Source organism: Sorex fumeus, unplaced genomic scaffold, assembly GCF_029834395.1.
Source record: "Sorex fumeus unplaced genomic scaffold, SorFum_2.1 ptg000006l, whole genome shotgun sequence".
Lineage (NCBI taxonomy): Eukaryota > Metazoa > Chordata > Mammalia > Eulipotyphla > Soricidae > Sorex > Sorex fumeus.
Genome location: NW_026606063.1, coordinates 26477144 through 26493262, shown reverse-complemented (window position 1 = coordinate 26493262; position 16119 = coordinate 26477144). Strand labels below are relative to the sequence as shown.

The following is a 16119-nucleotide window of genomic DNA, read 5'->3' as shown; positions in this document are numbered from 1 at the left end:
GCTGAAATGAATACAGCTGTGCATAGATCCTTTCGAATTCATGTTTCAGGGATAGAAGTGGTATCGCTGGTGTACTCCATTTTGTTTTCAGCTGTTCCTTGGGGTCCTAGGTACCCACATCCCAAATTGAAGAAGTCTCAAGTTGAGCTCCTCTCCTTTCCCGTTGGTGGCTCACATCATGATGGTTCTCTCAGCGGGCACAGCCCTGGGGCGCCCAGTGCCCCTCCTGCATTGTAACCTCCTGCTCACAGGCTCTTCCTGGACCGGGACTTTGCTCCTTCTTAGCTTCTCCTGTCCCCATCTCTCCTGCAGCCTTCTCTTTCCCATGGTGCTCCTCCAGCCCAGCCCCCCAGGAAATCTGCAGCTGCCCCCAACCCTGGGTGATTGTGTCCACCGAGAACCACACAGCCCCACCAGGTGGTCTTGGCACTCACAGGCGCCAGCCAGGGTCTAGGCAGCGTCAAAGATGCCTTGTTGAGGCTAGAGCCAGTGGAGGGGTGGGAGTGGGGGGCTGAGGACGTGGCTGAGCAGTAAATGTCTGTCTCCCATGTGAGGCCCTGGGCCTGTGATAGTTAAACTAGAAGAAAATCAAAACCAATAAGAGGATGGGCGGGTGGAAACTCTTTGCTGGCAGGCCGGGCCATGGTTCTGTCTGGGTGGTTCTAGGGGTCCAGGTAGGGAAGCCAGAAAGTAGACAGAACCCTCAGATGAGCTCCTGGGGGGCTTCTCCCCCAGGAAAGCAGCATCACCCCACGTAGGTCTGGGGGGCAGTGACCATCAGAGTGAGAGTTGGGAGAAACAACCCAGATGCTCAACTACAGATGAATGAATCAAGAAGCAGCAGTAGATATATACAATGGAATAGTATGCAGCTCTTAAAAAAAAAGAGTGTTCTGGCACCCGGCTGCGGTGGCGTGTTTCTCAGTGGCGTCCTGGATGGGTGGGTGGGTGAGTATGCTGTGAGACAGAGGAGAGCTGCTCACCTATGGAAATGTGCTTGTGTCCTTCCAGTCGACCTGACATCCTTTGTGACCCACTTTGAGTGGGACATGGCCAAGTACCCTGCAAAGCAGCCGCTGGTCAGTGTGGTGGACACTCTCGCCAAGGTAAGGGGATGCTTCCTCTCGGGGGGCTGCTCGGCTTCTGCGTGAGAACTCGGGGTGCAGCAGTGGTTGTTTTGTCCCTAGACTGGCTAGAGGGACTCCCAGGAGGCTGGAGACCGGGGCTGTGCTGAGTGGCCCCGGGTCCCCTCCCTGCCCACCTCTTTCCAGTTCTGGCTGGAGTCTGGGAAACGAAGTGAAGCCTTTCCTGGGGGGTCAGATCCTTCTGTATTCCCAGTCTCCTCTCTCCTCTCCAGCACCAGGCAGGTGGCCTGTGTCTACCGACCTCTCCACTCCGTGCTGTAAGCCCAGTCCTGGGGTCCGTTCACTGTCCCCCTCTCTTCCTGATCTTCCCTACCTTTCTTTTTGTTGTGGGCACGCTCCATGGTGCCACTCACTTGCCCAGCCCTGGTGCTTACCTGGCTTTGCACGCTTTCCTTATGGGGCTGGTACATGTGCTCACCGGGGATCACACTCCTGGCTGGGACAGCCTCCAGATCCAGAAATGACAGGTTTTATCACAGCAAGGGGGTCCCTCACCAGCCGAGCCCCTGGACTGTGTGCTGTGCTGTCGTTTTCCTGCTCACAGACTTCACTCAGCATGATGTCCTCTAGGTCCATCCATGTTGCTGGAAATGGTGTACTTTTGTTCTTTTTTTAGAGCTGCATACTATTTCATCGTATATATCTACTGCTGCTTCTTGATCCATTCATCTGTAGTTGGGCATTTGGGTTGTTTCTGCATTTTGGCTTTTGTACAAGTGCCGCAATGAATACAGCTGTGCATAGCCACATCTGGTGGGTGGCTCCAGGGAGCTAACTCTTGTCACTCACCTTCACAAACGTACGGATGGAGAGGTCCCCCCTTCTTGTCCAAGAGCCACCCCCTTCATCCCACCAGGTGACCGTTTATGTGACACCAGCTATGTGCTTTGGTGGAGACTTTCCCAGTCCAGCTCCTGGGAGGCATTTATGGGAGGCGTCACCCCGACACGGAGGCACCTGCCACAATAAGTGAGGCCAGACGGGGCGTCCCCGGGCACCCCCCTGATTCTGCCACCTCTGGCTTTGCCTTCAAGAGGGAGGGCAGCCAGCTCTCCCTGACCCTCCCCAACGCCACCTCCAGTCTGTCCCGTGAGGACCCAGTTTCGGAGTTGAGGCTGAGGGTCAGTGATCGCCCGCGCCCACTCCTTTGCTGGCCTAGGTGTAGGGGAACAAAGCCTCCTTGTTGCACACAGCCGCGACAGACACCCCATGTGGCAGGGCAGGGCTGGGCGAGGCGGGGCAGGCGGTGGCCACAGACCGCCCCGCCCTATGCCAGCTCCTGGCAGCTGTGGGCGCCGGGCAGCCGCCGGGCTCTGGGAATTTGGGGCGGGGCTGGCAGGCTTGGAATCTGGGTGCGGCAGCCCAGAGGTGCCCGTGCCTCCTGGACAATCAGGCAGTGATTCTGGAAGGCCCTGGTAGCCCACGCCCACTGTGGCCACGCTGGGGTCTGCCCCACACTCGCCCCACCCCCAACCCCCGGGTCAGGAGGAGTCAGGCCACGGGCCGCCCTGTGACGGGTGCTTCAGGGACCGTGCTCAGTTATGCCTGCACTGGGGGGCACCGAGGTCAGGGCTGGAGGGGGAACCCGGTTCCTGTCTTGCCCAGGGGACCCTGAGAGCAACTCGGATGGGCAGTGGCGAGGAGGAGGCACCCGCTTTGATGGTTGCCCCTGGGCCACAATGGTCCCTGGACAAGTGACTGTCTCCTGCGGTCTCATCCTTATCTCCCGAGAGGACAGTTCACTCAGGGGACCCGAGGCAGGAGGGTGACAGGCTGCACTTGGAAAAAGGAAGGAGGGGCTCAGAGGATGAACGGACGGCTGACCAGGGAAGTGGCAGCTGCTCAGACACCCCTGGGAGCCTTTCACTTTTTCTCTTTGTTCCCACTCCCTGAGGCTCCCAGTTTCCCGCTGCTGTGTGGCTCTCTGGTCCCGGTGTTCTTACCTCTGCAGGATGGAAGCCCCTGCGCCTGGCGGCCCCCAGCATCTGTGCGCACCCTGGATGCTTTAGTTATGACCCTTTCCTGACCCGTGTCAGCCCTCAGGGCTGCTGGAGGCCCCCTCTACCTGCTGAAAAGGCTGCAGGTGCCACCCCAGTGCCCATGGGTGGGGAGTCTTGTTGACCTGACCTGGGCTGTGGTGTGGGGGTACCTCGAGTCAGGCCCTCACCCGGTATCCTCTCTGCAGTCCCCACTCTGGGCACCTGCCCTCATCCTGGCCACCATCAGCCAGGCTGGTTGCAGTCACACGCGTCTGAACCTGTTAGCCAGGAACACCTGGGAAGGAGCTGCCTTCCTGGGTACCCGGGACACAGCCATGGTGCTGGAACCCGGGCACTGATGCTCAGGCTCTCGGCCAGCACCTGGGAACTGAGCCTGTCTGTGCTCCTTACCGGAAGCAGCCGGCCGGGTGGACCTCAGCACTGCCCACCCTGTGCTCTGGCCAGCATGTCGCCAGCCCAGGTCCAAGCCGTGTGGTGCCCATCTCCACAGACGGGGCACAGGTGGTACCAGTTCCTTCTCCACTTTGTTCTGCTTTGATAACCACACCAGCCGTGCTTGGGGGGGCCACTCCTATCACTCTGGGTGGAACTTGGTGGGCCATGTGGTCCCAGGATCAAACCTGGGCCTCCCGCATGCCAAGCCAGGCTGCCGTTCAGAAAGAATCTGCCCTGTCCCCAGAGTGACACAGAGGTTCCACTCTTGCCACACACCTGTCCCCCCCCCCACCCCGACTCACTGTGGGGGATACGAACCGAGTGTCTCCACCACCAAAAACGTTTCTGGGTACTCTGGAGGGAGCCCAAGGGCCCCTCCCGCCAGCTCAGTTGGGGAGTGGGAGACGCCTCTCGTCTGCAAGGCGCGGCAGGAAAGGGTTTGGTTCCGGCGAGCACGTGCCGTGCACTGGCCTCTCGCCAGGAATCACAGTGTGACCCACACCTGGCCTCCGTGACTCAGTCAGTCACAGGGAAGGGCTGATGGCGGGGCAGCTGGCCAGTGCAGGCATGTGGCCCTGAGCCCAGAGAGGTTCAGCAACTGACCCTGGACTGCACAGCCGGGCAGGGTGGGAACTGGAGGTCAGACCTGGGCCTGGCTGTTTTCCTAAGCTCGGGTCCATCCAGTTGCACTGGTTTCCAATCTCCTTTGTAGCTTCTCATTGGCGCTGGTGAAATGAGGAAAATAAAGGGGTAGGAATTGTTTAGGTTTTTCCCCCCCCCCCTTAAAAAAATATGCACACTCGCGTGTGTATGTGCATGCATGTGTGTACGTGTATGTGTGTTTGTGTGTGTGTGCATGTGTATGTATGTGTGCTATGTATGTATGTGCATATGTATGCGTGTTAGCATGTGTGTGTGGATGCATGTATGTGGCATGTATGCATGTGTGTGCATGTGTATGTATGTGTGTATGTATGTGTGTGCGTGTGTATTTGTATGTGTGTGTATATATGTGCATATTATTCTTAGGGCTGAGGAAATGACATAGGCAAAAGTGAATGTGTGAAGCCCCAACTTTGATCCCCAGCATTGAAGAAGTAAAAACAAAGACCCTTGTCAGCTTCCTGATTATGAGGTTATCCTGTTATTATGGATTTAGCAACAGCAACTGGCCCATGGGTCTCTCTGCATCATTTTTGCAATTTCTCAAATAGCTATAATAATTTAGAAGTGAAAAGTTGTTTTATTTATTTATTTATTTATTTATTTTGCTTTTTGGATCACACCCAGCGATGCTCAGGGGTTACTCCTGGCTCATGCACTCAGGAATCACTCCTGGCGGTGCTCGGGGGACCATATGGGATGCTGGGAATCGAACCTGTATTGGCCATGTTGGCTGCGTGCAAGGCAAACACCCTATTCGTTGTGCTATTGCTCCAGCCTCAAGAAGTGAAAAGTTATTTTAAATAGCAAAAAGAAAATTAGAGATCAAACATGAAAATGTAGAATATGAGAACAGTTAAATGTCCCCATGTAATGTACTGTTTCCCTTAATTTCCCCCAAAATAACAGACATTAAGGTGTAAAGTATATTCTTCCAGCCGTGTGTGTGTGTTTGTGTGTGTGTGTGTGTGTGTGTGTGTGTATGTGTGTGTGTGGGGGGGTGCTGAGGATAACAAAATTGTTCTTGCCCTATAGATCACCCATTTAAGATCTGATGATTCGGAATGTCTCACGCCATCTGTGGTATCTGTGCATTGGCTGGTTTCTTTTTTTGTTTAGTTTTTTAATTTAAATCATTATTATTATTATTATTATTATTATTATATTTTACAAAGCTGTTCATGGTTGGGTTTCAGTCATACAATGTTCCAACACCCATCCTTCCACCGGTGTAATTTCCCGGCACCAGTGTCCCTATGTCCCTCCCGCCCCTCCAAGCCACCCCCAACCCCTGGCTGGTTTCTTAAGGAAGAGAAATTCTCCAGTGAGCCAGGATGTAGGCAACTCCAGAATGGAGCGTCTGTATTTATTTTTAATTTTTATTTCTTTGTTTGTGGTGCCAGCAATTAATTGAACCTGGAACCTCAGTCACGCGAGGCAGTACTCTGTCACTGTGTCCCATCCCTAGCTCTAGTTTTCTTTGTAATTAAAAATTTTGTTTTTCTGGGCTGGAGCGATAGCACAGCAGGTAGAGTGTTTGCCTTGCATGCGGCCGACCCGGGTTTGATTCCTCCATTCCTCTTGGAGAGCCCGGCAAGCTACTGAGAGTATCCCGCCTGCACAGCAGAGCCTGGCAAGCTCCCCATGGCATATTAGATATGCCAAAAACAGTAACACTCTCAGTAACAGTAACAATCTCACTTTGTGATCCTGGGGCAAGCAGATGCCATTGGGCTACACTAGCATGCGACAGGGACTAATGGAGATGTTACTGGTGCCTGCTTGAGCAAATCCATGAACAATGGGATGACAGTGCTACAGTGCAGTGCAGTTTTGTTTTTCCAAGCTATTGGGCGGGAGGGGGCCACATCAGCAGTGATTGGGGACCAGGACTGCTCTTTTCGGAACTCTGGGGGCCTTGCAGTTCCTGGGGCACGTGCACTGCTGCCTGTTCAGCTGGGCCTGTGGGTCCAGGGTGGAGGGGAAGCTGACATCCCTGACACCCCGTGATGAGGGCCATGGCCGGCCAACAGTGTGAGATGGTAAAGTTAGGGTTGTCACTGGGCAGCCCTAGGAGCATTCCCGTGTCCACCCTCTCTGCCTCCCAGGGCTTTCTTCAGGCTGGCTACTTCTGAGCAGGGGTGGGCCCCCAAAGATGGATGGGCCCCTCGGGACTTGGTGTGAGAAATGGGCCCCCTCTCATCCCTCTGTCTTCTTCCCACAGCAACTGGCCCAGATCGAGACGGACCTGAAGTCCCGCACGGTCGCCTACAACACTCTGAAGACCAACCTGGAAAACCTGGAGAAGAGGTCCATGTGAGTACCTGCTGCCCAGGTGTGCCAGGTCTGTGACTGAGAGGCGGTGAACAGGCAGACAGATGGATGGACGGACAGTTGGACAGCACTGGGATTTTGCCTAAAATGTTGACCTTTGCTGGGGATGCCCAAGGGCTCACATGTTGGCTCTCTTCAGGGCCTTGCTGATGGGTAGTGGTCTGGGGGTCTGGGGGTGCGGCTGGAGTCACAGGAGCATGCCTGTTGTGGTCCCTGTCGAACCCACCTGGCCCCTCCACTGTGCTGGGGACGGTCTGCAGGAGACACTCTGTGCAGGCCAGTCAGGGTTCCAAAGACTCTGTCCTTCCTCTGACCACCCCCTCGTTCCACCTGGGCCCAGGGGGAACCTCTTCACCCGCACTCTCAGCGATATCGTGAACAAGGAGGACTTTGTGCTGGACTCCGAGTACCTCGTCACCCTGCTGGTCATCGTCCCCAAGTAAGTATTGATGATGGTGGGGAGGAAGGACCAGCCGGCCCAGTGCGGGAGAGGAGGGTGCCCATGGGCTGGACCCTGGCGGCCCCTGGAAGCAGCTGTCTGGGGTGGGGAGGGGGGCGGGAAGCAGGGCATCTCTGCCGAGGGCCACCCACAGGTTGGGTACTCTCCCTTGGGTGGGGTCGGGGGCAGGACGGTGGAGCTGAGCCCTCACACGCGCATCTGGACCCGTGAGTGGGGCTTGGCAGGGAATCTGGACTCCCATGGCAAGGCTTCAAGGCTAGTGGGGCTGTCTCTGGTCTCTGTCTGCTTACCTGGGCCCCTTGGGAAGAGGGCATGCATGGATTTCTAAGTGCTCAGGACACCCCAGCCTTTCCTCTTCTTTATTATTTTTTTGGGGGGGGGGGGAGGAGAGGGAACGGGACACACCTGGCTGTATTCAGGAGTTACTTTCGGCCCCTTGCTCAGGGATCATTCCTGCAAGTGCTTGGTTGCTAGGGATTAAACCCAACTGGGTCGTGTGCAAGGCGAGAGCCTTAGCCCCTGTGCTGTCTCGTCTCTCTGGCCACTTTTCTGCAAAAATCACCAAATGCTTCTATATCCTGCAGACAGAACTACACACAGTGGCAGAAAACCTACGAATCCCTCTCCGACATGGTGGTCCCGCGGTCAACCAAGTAAGTAGGACCCTTCCCCCGAGCCTGTGCAGGGCATGTGTGAGTGCTCTGGGGTACTTAGCACCAAACACGCCTGAGCATGTACAGAGCATTCCCCGTCCCTCCCCTCTCCCCCCCACCAGCCCTCCAAGTTATCCCCCTGCCTGCCTGCAGCCCCTGGGCTATTGTGTTTGCCAGGCTACACAACCCGACTCCTTTCAGCCTCCAGAATTCTGCAAACCGTGTTGCTGCCTCCAGGAAGCCCTCCCTGGCTGATGTGGGGCCTGGGTCCCCTTTCCTTGTCATTGATTCTTTCCCACCCACCAGGGGGTGCAGGGAGGGCCCCCCCCAGAGGGCAGCAGAGTGGATGCAAGGTTTTTGCATGTGGCTGCTGGGCTTGGGGCAGGTGTGGCCCTGAGGACGGGACTCGTTGGCAGAGAGACAAAGGCACATTTTCCTGCCACCACTGCTGTCCCTTCCCCAGCCTTGAGAAAACCAAGGGACAGTGGACGCCACCCTGAGGTTACAGGGGGAGAGCCAGCCCCCAGGTGGCACACACAGCCACACATTGAAGGTTACGGAGTGGACAGGATGCAAACAGCTGTGACTGGGCACCAAGAGGAGAGCGCAGGGTGTGGCCGGGGCCAAGTGGGGGCGTGGCCAGGGCAGTGTGGGGGCGTGGCCGGGCATCGTGGGGCGTGGCCGGGGCAGCGCAGGGCGTGGCCGGATCAGCACAGGACATGGTGAACTCAGGCCCCTGAGGGTTTCTACTGCAGCCCAATCAGTATTCGTGGTTGTGAACATGACCGTAAAAAGGGTCACCCTCCACAGTGCTGGGGAACGTTGGTGCAGCATCCCCCAGGGTACACAGTGGCAGATCTGGGAGGCTTGGGGGGCTGTGCAATGTAGGGCATCAAACTCGGGGCCTCGCACCGCGGGGCATGTGCTCTAACCACGCTGAGCACCATCCTTGATCTCAGGAAAACCCTTTGGCATTTTCAGCTGCTTGGTGGGTATTTGTGTCTCCACATCTCGGTCGCTTGGTATTTTTAAGAGCCGGCACTGAGTGGGCACAGACGTGCCCAGCCTCCCGGTCAGAAATTGGCACCGGGGTGGCTCCATCCCCTCCCCTGCCCTCAGGAGGTCGCTGGCCTCTGACCCACCCATGCAGGGCTGGGCCACCTGCTCACCAGAGAAAACAGGACAGTGGCAGCCTGGGGTCCCCAGGTTGGGGGAGTAGGAGGCTGAGTCTGGAGTCAGCTCTGCCAGAGCTGGGGTGGGCCGGGGGGCTGTGAGAAATAGGAACGGGGGCCCTGCCAGCCTGCCCACGGGACCCCCACTGTCAGGTCGACTGGTCAGCGACACTCCCATTAGCGCTGTACCAGGGAGGCCGTCTGAGTGGAAGCCCAGGGTGCTGGCCGGGAGAGGAACACGGCGAGCCTGTTTCCACCCCTGAAGCGTGGCCGCGCTGCCCTGCGTGTCCTCCAGGCTGGGTCCCAGGGGCAGCCGACCAGCTTTGATCTCTCAGGCATTCTAGGAGACAATGGTCCCGCCCCAGGCTTCTTCCTCCTCTTCCTCCTCCTCCCCTGCTGGGTCTGATTTGAACCCGTGCCCCACGTCTCAACCTGGAAGCAAGAAGCAAGAGCAGAGGGGCCATAGCGGGGAGGTCTGACGGACCTGGGGGTATTGGGGGTCTGGAACCAACCACCGGGACTTCCCAGGTCAGCAACCCACAAATCAAGCCAGGCTGCCAGGCTGACCTCTGCCCTGACCCACGTCCCCAGTCCCAGGACCAGCTGGCAATCTCTCTCTCTCTCTCTCTCTCTCTCTCTCTCTCTCTCTCTCTCTCTCTCTCTCTCCCTGTCTATCTCTCTCCCTCCATGTCTCTGTCTCTCTCTCTCCTTCCCTGTCTCTGTCTCTGTTTCTCTCTCTCTTCTCTCTCTCTCCCACAGACTCATTGCCGAGGATGGTGAGGGCGGCCTCTTCACCGTGACGCTCTTTCGGAAAGTGATCGAGGATTTCAAAATCAAAGCCAAAGAGAACAAGTAAGCGCCTCGGCCGGATGGGTGGGCGGGCAGGTGGGTGCCGGAAGGAGCTTCCCCATGCTACATCTCTCTCAGGCACTGATGAAGTCCTGCCTCCGCTTCCCGCCCCCCCACCCCCTCCAGGTTCACCGTGCGGGAGTTTTACTATGACGAAAAAGAAATTAAGAGGGAAAGGGAGGAGATGACCCGCCTGCTGTCTGATAAGAAGCAACAGTATGTGAGTACACCCCACCCCGAGGGCAGAAGGGCCTGACCGCCCCCCCCCCCCCCCAGCTGTTCTGGGTGGGAGAGCTCAGACAAGCCCGGCCTGCAGACTCTGCCCTGTGGGACCTTGTCTCAGACCAGAGACCCCCAGAACTGTTGGGGGCTCTACACTGCAGGGGAGACCCTGCAGCCCCAAGATGCTCCCTGTTTCCCCTGGGAGAGGACCCTGCCCTGTCCCTGCCTGTCACGCCCAGCAAGGCAGGAGGCGGGTCCAGAGAGGGTCGGCCACCTGCTGTCCCCCTCACTGGGGTTCCAAGTCACAGAGACAGCTTCACCATGGGATTTCCTTCCCCTTTGCTTCAGGCGAGTTCTCACCATAGCCCCCGTCCCCCCACAATCTCCTCTGTGAAGGCACCCTGCTTCCAGAGGGGCCTACGGTGTTCAGGGTCCCTGGCTCTGTGCCCACCAGGGAGGGTTCTGGGAGGCCAGGCCCGACCCTGGCCCGTGGTGCTGGGGGCCTGGGAGGGAGGAATGAGCAGAATGTGCCCCGGGCCTCTGGGCGGCCCCAAGTGCAGGTGGGCAGCCTGAGAATGTGTCCCCGCCCAGTGTTGGCCCCAGGGCCCTTCCAGACCTCCGCCTGCCCGGGGATCTGCATGTCCAGCTCCACCTCCGCGGGTCAAGGGCCTTTCCCTGGGATTCTGGACATGTTCCCCCTGAAATGGGCTTCTCCAAGCTCCCCTGCAGGGCCCCTCACTGCTTTGGGAGGAAGGAGGGTGGATGTTGGGAAGTGCCTGTCACCCTCCTGCAGGGCAGAGCTTGGGGCACCCCCATGAGGGTGCGGACCATGGTGGGCCCAGCGCTGGCCCTCACTCCTCAGGGGCTGGTGTACTCCGAACCCCTGACTATCGTCCCCTCCCTAAAGGGTATCCCCTCGCGGAGACACAGGCCAAGCCAGAGCCCGGGGCCCTGAGGCCTCACAGCCCAGCAGGAAAGGGGCTCGTCTACCAGGGCTGAACACCAAAGCATTCTCCTCTGTCCTCGGGGCTGGCTGAAGCCCTTTTGCCTGGGACACTGTGTTCTCCTTCGAGCAGTTTCTGTCCTGCTTCGTGCAGTCCTGGCCCCGAGCTCCACTGCCCCGGGCAGGGCCCAGGCAGTATCCAAACGGTTACAGGCCAGTGACAACCAAGAGCCAACACCTGCTGCCAGGGCTCAGGGCCACTGGGGCTGGGTCTCTGTGTGTTCTTCATTTTTGTTTTTGTTTTTGTTTTTGGTCCACACCTGGCGTTGCTCAGGGCTTAGCCCTGGCGCTATACTCAGGAATTACTCTTGGCAGTGCTTGGGGATCATAGAGGGTGGTGGGGATCGAACCCGGGTTGGCCGTGTGCAAGGCAAATAAATGCCCTCCCTGCTGTACTACCGCTCCAGCCCCTATGATGTAGACTTCTGCCTCCCCCCGCCCCACCCCCAATCCCACCCAGACCCTGGGACCCAGGGAAGGCATCTCTGCATAGGGAAAAGAAACCCGGGCGGTGAAGAACTTAGAGACGTTTAGTTTTGCCAGGTGAAGGCAGGCATGGAGAAAGTGCTCCTGGGGAGAGCCCTGTTCCCCCCAAAACTGTATGGAGGTGAGGGTGAGCAGCACCTTGTGTTCTCATGGGACTTGTCAACCAGAAGCAGCAGGCGAGGTCCCGGCTGTCTCTGCTTGAGAGCTAAGGGGGCGGTTCCCCATTTTCCCACCTGCTCTGTGCACCCTGAATGTCCAGGCAAGCTGTCAGTCCAGACAGACAGCTCATCCGGCCTAAGCGACCCCCACCCCCCACCCCAACAGTTGCTCCCGGCCTGCCTCTGCCTCCCAGGCCATTTTGGGGAGGCGGTGGCAGCTGGGAGGCGGGTCCACCCACCAGTCACCAGCTCTGTTTCTGGGTCTGCAGGCCCAGAGTCTTCTGGTAGCCGCCCTGGGCGGGCCTGCCCTTCCAGGTGGCTCCCCGCACCCTCCAGGCCCTGAGAATGACATCTGTGTGTTTGCCGCGCCTCCCTGCCGAAAGATTAATAAATCATTTCTGTGCCTTTAGCAAACTTCCTGTGTTGCTCTTAAAAAGGGATCATCCACCTTCCCGGACCACAAGGTTAAGGTAACCCCGCTAGGTAACCCCGATAGGCCCGCTGCGGGGCAGAGCGACAGAGAGAGAGAGAGTGAGGGCGAGGGCGAGGTAAGCACGCCCCCCCCACCCCGGGGGGCCCTGGGTTCCCCGGCTCGCCTTGCATGGCCTGGCCAGCTCCGGTGTCTTCCGACAACATAAATCCTTGCGTTGGGGGTGATGGCTTCGGAGGTCTCCTATCCCAGGAGCCTGGAATCACGCCTTCCTCCGTGGGTCGCAGGGGGCCTCTTTTGGGGGGCTCTTCTCCCCCTCCCCCAGCCAGCAATGACCGGGGCTTGGTGGCCAGGAGGTGGCGGAGCTGGTGGCGGGCAAGGCCGGTGGGGGGAATGTGCGGGCAGCTCAGCTCTCCTCTGGCTGCCTGGCGGGACCCGTGGGGGCACCTTAGAGTCTGTCCTCAGGGCCTGAGGTGCCCCCACCGCACCTCATGTGCCACGGCAGCACTAGTGACGGCGGCTATGGCCGTGAGGGTCAGTGGTAGCCGGTGGCCAGAGCCTCCAGAAGGTGGGCCCCTGAACAGTTGCCCGCGGGGCCCGCTGAGACCGGGGTGTGCCTGGCAGGTGGTCAGCTGAGCTTCCCGGGCACCAGGCGGCCTGGAGGTCAGGGTTCGGGGTCTCAGCGGGTGGGGGTGGGAGGGCCTGTGGGCCAGCCGACTCTCTGCTTCTGCTGCCTTCGGGGCGTTTCTTCTTAGCTCTGTCCACAGCCGTGTTCTTTCGGACCCGACGCTGGGGGCCGTCCAAGGAGGGCTCACGGGCTGTCCTGTCCCTGCAGGGCCCCTTGCTGCGCTGGCTCAAGGTGAATTTCAGCGAAGCTTTTATTGCCTGGATCCACATCAAGGCGCTGCGAGTGTTTGTGGAGTCCGTGCTCAGGTGCGTGCCGGAGGGGGCACCGCTGGGGGGTGCCCGGGTTCCCGTCTTCTCTGCCCCTCCATCCTCCGCAGGACTAGGCCCAGTCCGCCCTCCCTCCCTCCCTCTCTCTCTCTCTCTCTGCACCTCCGCTCCTGGGAACGTGCTCTGATTTCTGGGACCCACAAACGCATAGCTCCGTTGCCCCTGCTGTCCTCAGGTCCTGCCAGCCTGGAGGCAAACGTCATCCTGCTCTTTGCAGTGAGCTCTGGGCCACCTCGCTAAGGCACCCTCCCTGCTGGACTCTCTCTGGCCCCTGCTTTTGTTTTCTTTTTAAGTGGCTCACTGAGGCGATTGTGACAACCAGCTGAGCACGGAGACAGGCTCCCCCTGTGATTTGGACACCAGCATTCCAGCATGGAGGATGGGCACACCTCGGTTTTTGGCTTTTTGCTTTTGGTGCTGTTTCTAGATGTGCATAATTTTTATGTTTTTGTTTTGTTTTGGTTTTTAGCTCCCAAGTGGTACTCAGGAGGTCCAGTCTTCAATGGGGATATTTTTAGCAGGCTTAGCTCTTGGTTCTGCACAAGGGCCCAAGGTTCAGCTCAGGCCCTGTGGGGATGCTCAGAGACCATGTGGTACTGGGGATGGAACCCCGGTTGGGCATATGCCGGACTGAGGCCCTAACAGCAACATTATCTCTCAGCCCGTGCTTTATTTTTATGAAAAGGGAATCAAAGAGGAAAACATGGTTTGCCTCCCAGCAGTGCTCCAGGGTCTGGGCCATTACCCGTCTGGCTACGCTGGCTTGATTGGGTAGACGCTTAGGCCGTTAGGAGGCCCTGAGGACACCCAGTCAGGGCTTGGGAGCCGGCAGGGGATGGGGTGGAATCAAACTTGAGCTGTCGCCTCTCCAGCCTAGGACTTCCTTTTTGAAGCCCTGTTTGCTGCTCTTTGGAACAGTGGGCCGTCACCCTTTTCCAGAAGCTTCTCCACTTTGCCCCACCCTTACCTGCTGGCTCATCCAGCTTGACGGCCCTGTGGTGGGCTCCCTGTCTCTGCCCATTGCTCTGAGGGCTGCCTCGGGATCCTTCCTAGCCACCCACCTTGCCAGTCATTCCCAGATCTCCTTTCTTGCCCGCTTCCCAGCTGCCGCCATCTGCCTGGCTTAGGTGTTACCCCAACACCCGAGCTTCTTTAATGATGCCAATGGTCCCCCAGGCTTTCCCGCTCTGGGTCCCCAACCTCAGCTGTGGGTAGCTGGGACACCCATGCCTCTCCCTCACCTCCCTCCCTCCAAAGGCCTGTCCTGTTCCCTCCTGCCATGGTTTTCTCCCTCCGGTTCGCCGTCCACCAGCTCACCCAGACTCTCACTTGCTTCATTGCTTATAGTTCATACCCTTGAGGCTATCTGTGGCTTTGTCTGAACACACATCAGTGCTGGCCTTGGCTCCTGTGTCCTTTTGTTGTAACACGAACCGTGGCACTGGATTGAGGGTTACTCCAGCTAAAATAGAGTGCTTGGGCCATGTGACAGGGCAGCCTGTGTGCCTTCTAGAATGGTGGTCTCAACCCAAGACACCATCACTTCTTCCAGGAGTAGGAGGGAGTGACCAGAGTCCGAATACAAAGCTAAGGGTTCAGACGTCCCAGGGTTGGGCCACAGGGTCATTGGTGGGAGAGAGTCTAGTGGCTCAAAGGATGGTCAGGTGACAAGGTGCTGATCACTCTCAAATTCGGAATGAGTTGAAGGAATTGAAGTTTTTTTTTTTGGGTGGTGCAGGGAGTCCAATCCGTCTCCTGCATGCAAGACACACACTGTTCCACTGAGCCATGCTCCTAGCCACTGAAGTTTTATTATTTGGGGCGTGGGGTTTGCATGTACCCAGCTATGCTCAGGGATCACTCACCATCCATATAGTGTTAGGGACTGAACCTGTGTCAGCAGCATGCAAGGCACACACTGTTAGCCTGCTGCTCTCTCTCCAGTCCTTGCAGTTCTGATTTTAAACAGAGGACACAGGGCCATGGTTGAGGGAAGCAGAGAAAGGCCCTGCAGTCACACGTGAGGTGGGCTGCCTGGTTTTCAATCCTGAGGCTGCAGGTGAGGCTCCTCCCCGGTGACCTCAAGGCTACACAGGGGCAGGGGGTGCCGTGCCACCATAGGTATAGCTGCCAGCAATTATTTTCAAGTGTACTTTGCATACAGAGCGCATTTAGCATCATTTTTTTTTTTTTGGTCCACTCAAGCTCAGCAAAAGGAATTTGTAAGATGATAAACTCGATCGATGGAAAAAAAAAATCTGCTACACTGAGTTTCAGACAAGTTAACTTTATCGGGTTGCCCATTTTTTCCCTTTCTGGTGGAGCTGGGTCTGGTGGAGCAGGCTCACACATGCAAGGGGTCGCATACGGGGTCACATCTCTGGCCTTGGCCTTGGCCCCTCCGTTCATCCTGTCATACCTATTCATCACACACGGCCAAGGGTAACTTTTTAACTCCATGTCAAAAGGTGATCATGATCAGAAGTGGGATAGCAGGGTTTGAAACTTTCTATTCAGTAAGATCTTGTAATTGGTCTCACTACTGACCCGACACAGTATTTTTTTTTTTCAATTCCGTTTGATTTCTTGAGGTATGTTGGCTGAAACTTGCCGTTCTTGAGCCTTACTCCCACCTCTTGTCTGTCTGAGAAGGTATGGCCTGCCAGTGAACTTTCAGGCCGTGCTCCTGCAGCCTCACAAGAAATCCTCCACGAAGCGCCTCCGAGAGGTTCTGAACTCTGTCTTCAAACATCTGGATGAAGTCGCAGCTGCCAGCATCTTGGATGTACGTATGGAATCCAGAAACCACTGCTCTCTGCACCGCTTTCCCATGGGGGAAGACTTCCCCGAGATAGCATTTCCCAGACCACTGTGGAAATCTACATTTCCTCAGGGAGAGCTATGAGGGAGGACAGGCTGGCTGCTGTGAGGGGCAGAACATGGGCTAGAGCTTGGAGAGCTTTAAAGCACAGGGAATTTGCTGGGGCTCTTAAACATGGCCTGTCCTCTCGCTCACAGGCATCGGTAGAGATTCCTGGATTGCAACTCAACAATCAAGACTATTTCCCTTACGTCTACTTCCACATCGACCTTCATCTTCTGGACTAGAAGAACGAATTGAAACCCAGATCTTTCAGAGTCACGCAGACTACCAG

At 57.3% G+C, this 16119-nt stretch overlaps 1 protein-coding gene across 3 annotated transcripts in view; it reads left to right on the top strand.

Moving 5' to 3' along the window:
* The window catches only part of ATP6V1C2 (ATPase H+ transporting V1 subunit C2), a 61690-nt gene extending 45618 nt beyond the window's left edge, over positions 1 to 16072 (top strand). For 2 of the 3 annotated variants that reach the window (XM_056123534.1, XM_056123542.1), the window contains 10 exons: positions 1012 to 1106; positions 6468 to 6559; positions 6918 to 7016; positions 7622 to 7690; positions 9622 to 9714; positions 9838 to 9931; positions 11991 to 12128; positions 12846 to 12943; positions 15617 to 15749; positions 15983 to 16072. In XM_056123534.1, coding sequence (XP_055979509.1) covers positions 1012 to 1106; positions 6468 to 6559; positions 6918 to 7016; positions 7622 to 7690; positions 9622 to 9714; positions 9838 to 9931; positions 11991 to 12128; positions 12846 to 12943; positions 15617 to 15749; positions 15983 to 16072 — 1001 coding nt within the window. The remainder of the gene's footprint in view (positions 1 to 1011; positions 1107 to 6467; positions 6560 to 6917; positions 7017 to 7621; positions 7691 to 9621; positions 9715 to 9837; positions 9932 to 11990; positions 12129 to 12845; positions 12944 to 15616; positions 15750 to 15982) is intronic. The other variant, XM_056123550.1, reaches the window with a different exon arrangement.
* The last annotated feature ends 47 nt before the right edge of the window (positions 16073 to 16119 follow it).